The 4,913-nt window shown below is 44.5% G+C and overlaps 1 protein-coding gene across 1 annotated transcript; it reads left to right on the forward strand.

Annotated features, from left to right (window-relative positions):
* Positions 1 to 326: 326 nt before the first annotated feature.
* Positions 327 to 2,088, forward strand: LOC147636514 (flavanone 3-dioxygenase 2-like). The gene is made up of 4 exons (XM_086801978.1): positions 327 to 751; positions 868 to 1,100; positions 1,194 to 1,518; positions 1,652 to 2,088. The coding sequence occupies exons 1-4, from the start codon at positions 506 to 508 to the stop codon at positions 1,916 to 1,918; spliced, it is 1,071 nt and encodes a 356-aa protein (XP_086658104.1). The 5' UTR covers positions 327 to 505; the 3' UTR covers positions 1,919 to 2,088.
* The last annotated feature ends 2,825 nt before the right edge of the window (positions 2,089 to 4,913 follow it).

Consider the following 4,913-nt stretch of genomic DNA (forward strand, 5'->3'; position numbering starts at 1 on the left):
ATTTTAAGTCCTTGTGCTATGGGGAGTCAATTTTAAGGCCTGCCCGCAGCCCGCAGCCCGTCAAAAATCAAGCCTTAGTGGCGTTTGTACAGAGAGCGTATAGACATTAGAGAAAAGGATGTCATCCACCATGCTTTGCAACCTATTAAATGTGCAGCAATCACACGCGATAAGCGCTAGGTACCCTCAGAAAGCAAGGCAAGCACAAGCGTATAGACATTAGATAAAAGGATGTCATCCACCATGCTTTGCAACCTATTAAATGTGCAGCAATCACACGCGATAAGCGCTAGGTACCTTTAGAAAGCAGGGCAAGCACATTACGCGTGGTGCGGCTAGCGTAAATGAAGCAAGAAGGGGAACAGCCGAACCGGACAGTTGAGTGTCCTGCTTAAAGTCCGCAAGGGGGCTACCTCGACTCCTCGTCTTGTGTTCCACCCCTTTCCTCCCCTCCCCTCCCCTCCTCTTCCCTCCCTCCCGTCCTTCCACACACGCAAACCACACGATGGCTCCCACTGTGATGGGTGGAAGTTTCCGGGATCACGTTACCGGCGTGAAGGAGATGCTGGATCAAGGGATCACTGACGTGCCCAGCAAGTACATTCGGCCGGAATACGAGCGGCTCGATGAGTCGAAAGTGTGTACCGAGGACCATATCCCGGTCATTGATCTAGCGGACCTGCTGGGGGCGCGCCGGGCGGAGGTAGTAAGCGAGATTGGGCAAGCGTGTGAGGAGTGGGGCTTCTTCCAGGTAGTGAATTCTCTGCTCAGACTAATAATTAAGAGCGCGATGAAAGCAATGCAGTATTGTAAGATTTCAGGAATGCATCATTAATTACTGTTCTGCTCGAATTGCCTCGCCTACAGGTGGTGAACCATGGAGTGGACATCAACAAGATTTTGAAGACGGTTAGTAAGTTCTACGAGTTGCCCGCCTCGGAGAAGCGCCTGCTCCCTTCCCATAACGCGGACAGTGGCATCACTTTCGCAACGGGTTTCAACAACGCGGCGGGCGCCGCTCAGGACTGGAAGGACGCGCTCATTGTGCGGCGCCGCCCGGGAATTTGCGACGGCTTCAAGAACGCACCGGAAGTGCTGAGGTAGGGGGTTATGTACTCTGAATTGATATCAAGGGGGCTGATCACTTCCATTCTAATTATGGCTAATTTGTGCGCGTCGGAACCTGTTTGCAGCGAGGACCTGCAGGAATACCAGGAGGCAATTGACAAGCTGGCGGCTCAGCTGTACACGGCCATATTCGAGAGCCTGGGACTGAGCGAAGAGTACATGAAGCATGCTCTACCCGGAATAGACCGCTTGGTCTTGGCCATCAACTTTTACCCGCCTTGCCCGGACCCTAGCCTCGTGTTTGCCCTCAGCGCCCACTCCGACGTGAGCAGCTTCACCATCCTTCTGCCGGACGAGGTGCCCGGCCTCCAAATCAAGAAGGGCGACAAATGGGTGCCCGTCAACCCCGAGCCCAACGCCTTCATCATCAACATAGCGGACCAGATCGAGGTTTAATCGTCTTGCTCATTTACACACCATAGCCATCAATCAATCATACTCCTCCCCTCCGGATAAGTATAAATAATTTTTATTTTTATTTACAAAGCACTAACTCATCACCCTACATTATTGTGCCTTTCAGATCTTGACCAATGCCAAATATAAAAGCGTAGAGCACCGAGTGGTGGCGAACAAGGCCAGGCCCCGGACCTCCTTAGCTGCTTTCTATGGCCCCCCTGAAGAAACCACCATCGCCCCCCTCGCGGCCTTGTGTGACGAGAAGAACCCACCCGTCTTCAGAGAGGTCATCTTCGGCGAGTACCTCCGAGACTACTACTCCAACAATCTCCCCCTCTATAAAACTACGCTTAACTATGCTGGTGGCAAGTATGTTGCGCCATCGGCGTGATCCCAGCCGAATTCATGGTGCTTGACATGATCGTGATGAAATGTTATCGTATAATCTACTAATAACAGAGAATATTTCAAATCTGGAGTCCGAAATATTGGACACGACTTATGCTAAGCTTCTGCCGTGGTTGTAATAAAAATAGATTCGCCTTGCATGTATACATGCACGCGCATGTACAGACAAGCACATTTGCGCACATACATGTGTACATCTACATACACACACATTATGTGCACACACTCTCGTATATACGTGTACACACACTCTCTTGTGTACGTGCACAAAGAGACATACACGAGCACATACAAACGCATACATGGTGCACGTGCACATGTGATTGTCGGCACACACAATTATACACGTGTACATGCAGCGTTGATACCTATAGTCTCAGTGTGAGAGTAACATAAGCCACCTTCGTTAAGGCTCTAATAGATAAGGGTACACTCGCACAAACACATGCGAGCATACAGTATTGACTCATAAAGGCACACACGTACATGCATGTATATACACACATACACTTGCACTCATGTGCACACACTGAAACACACACACAACCAACACACACTTGTACGTATGTGCACATAAAATCGACACATACATAATGCGTGCACACGCCCACACATGTGTGCACCTCCTCCACATACTTGCATAGCAATTGCAAGATCTGGAGAGGCTTTTCCTTGTAATATCACTTTTCTTCCACACAATCTACACATTTCCATGAAGCTTTTTTTGTGTGATTCCTCTCCTCCTTGATCCGCACATCACTCATCTAAGGCATATCCTTATGCAACTTCTCCTCCTTACTCTCCTAGACCTTTCATCCCTTGAGACTTACTTGGAATTCTTATCTTCCTTACTTCTTAAAATGCCTCTCCAAAATATCGTTCACAAACCTCTTTAATTTAGGTTGCATGTAGATCTATCTTGACTATGAGAATGCAAGCCTTTAAAGTACTAGAGGTGGTTAGATTTATACAAATACTGACTTGGAAAGCATGCGGGTTTCCAAGAATGTGGGTATTGGATTTAACTTCAGTAGATGATGATGGATAGACATGTTGAACTTTCACCAAATGCTTTCCATCTTGAGTGATTAGAAAGTAAGGATTTTACTTTTCCAATGGTGACTAAAAGATGAGGTCAACATTCTTAGAATCCTATGAACCCATTTAATAGGTGCTTGCATGGTAAACTACAGTAGCGTGCTCTATAAAGTAAAAATCCATTATCCATTATTGTCATTCACATTGCTTACGCTCATGGGCTCAATGATGATAGCTTTTAGTCTTTAATACCCAGGAGGAACTTTGTACAAGCTTCCATGACAATCTGTAGTTGTTGTAGATCTACAAAGAGTAGATGAAGGGAGCTACAGTACCTTAGATGTGATATTAAAGAGTGGACTAGAATTTAGATGTGCTGGAAGATGAGAAGGAGAGGTGGAAGATGATTGATAGTAGAGGAAAAGTTTGAAGAGATGAGACATGGAGGAAAGGAGACAGTGAAAGTGGTCTATCACAAGTTAGGCACTTGTGAGAAAGAGAGAAACTAGTTTGCTTTTGTGTTATGATCTTTTGAGAAAATGAGTAGCTTGAGAGAACATAGTTGTCTCACACGATGACATTCTTTTAGCATCTCACCATAAAAAACAACTTACTCAAATCTACAATGTATATTGAATTCTACTCAAGACTTTGACTAGAAAGACTATGACTATTATGCACTATTACTCTCACTATTTTTCCCTTGCCACAACATTCACCCACATGTCATTCTGTAGCCATCACATTTACAATGTGTAAGAAGAGAGTTAAAGAGTGAAGACAAGCTTTATTCCCATTTCGAATTCAAGTAGGTCACTTTTATAATTAAAATGTATCTCTCTTTCCATCTATCATATCTCATTCGTTGGGAATAGATCACCCTCTCATTACATGTAAGGTACATCTATTTGAGGATCTAATAAGTAAGCACACCTCGCCACACATCTCCACCAATGAAAAAAACAAGTTAAAGCAATAACCATTTCTATTTTTAAAAAATATTTTTTCTTAACAAAAAATCTAGATACATGCATGCATTGCACACATACACACATGTACCCACACACATAGACACACATATGTACACATACTCTCGTGCACATACACACACACACACTCATGCACACATAGACACACACAAGCATGCATACACACACACACACTCATGCACACATAGACACACACAAGCATGCATGCATGTAGTCATGCATATGTACATGCACACACATACGACTATGCTTGTACATAGCAACACACACTCACATGCATGCACACAGAATTGTCACACACCCAATCACCCACATGTGCGTGCACATGATGCACACACACACGCTCGCTAGCATGCACACACAAACTTGCATACACATGCATGCACACACTTGAGTGTACACACATACACACATGTATGTATGCATGCAAGAGCATGCACCTTCAAGTGCATGTGCTCGCATGTGTACATCCACACATATAGGTATAAAGATGAGTGTACACACTCTCTTACATACATGCACACACTTTCTTGTATATGTGTATGTAGAAACATATGCACGTGCATCCACACATATAGGTATAAAGATGCGTGTACACACTCTCTTACATACATGCACACACTTTCTTGTATATGTGTATATAGAAACATATGCACGTGCATACACGTAGACACATGCACATATAAAGCACATACATGATGCATGCACACATGTGATTGTTGGCACACACTATCATGCATGTGCACACATAGAGTCGATACATACAATATGAGGTTGAGGGTAGCCACCCATTAAGGATTTAATAAATGAGGGTGCACTCACACAGACACATGCGAGCATACACTTATTGAGACACAAGACATGCACGTGTGCATACATAGAGTTTGTGTGTTCACACTTTACACACACATGATACATATATACTCTTTTAACCCTCATTGAAAACCTCTC

Source organism: Cibotium barometz, chromosome 8, assembly GCF_041138505.1.
Source record: "Cibotium barometz isolate CiBa-2024 chromosome 8, ASM4113850v1, whole genome shotgun sequence".
NCBI lineage: Eukaryota > Viridiplantae > Streptophyta > Polypodiopsida > Cyatheales > Cibotiaceae > Cibotium > Cibotium barometz.

Coding starts and splice junctions, on each gene's coding strand:
- LOC147636514 (XM_086801978.1), top strand. CDS start 506: ATGGCTCCCACTGTGATGGGTGGAAGTTTCCGGGATCACGTTACCGGC. Junction 752..867: donor AGGAGTGGGGCTTCTTCCAG/GTAGTGAATTCT, acceptor CCTCGCCTACAG/GTGGTGAACCATGGAGTGGA. Junction 1,101..1,193: donor AACGCACCGGAAGTGCTGAG/GTAGGGGGTTAT, acceptor ACCTGTTTGCAG/CGAGGACCTGCAGGAATACC.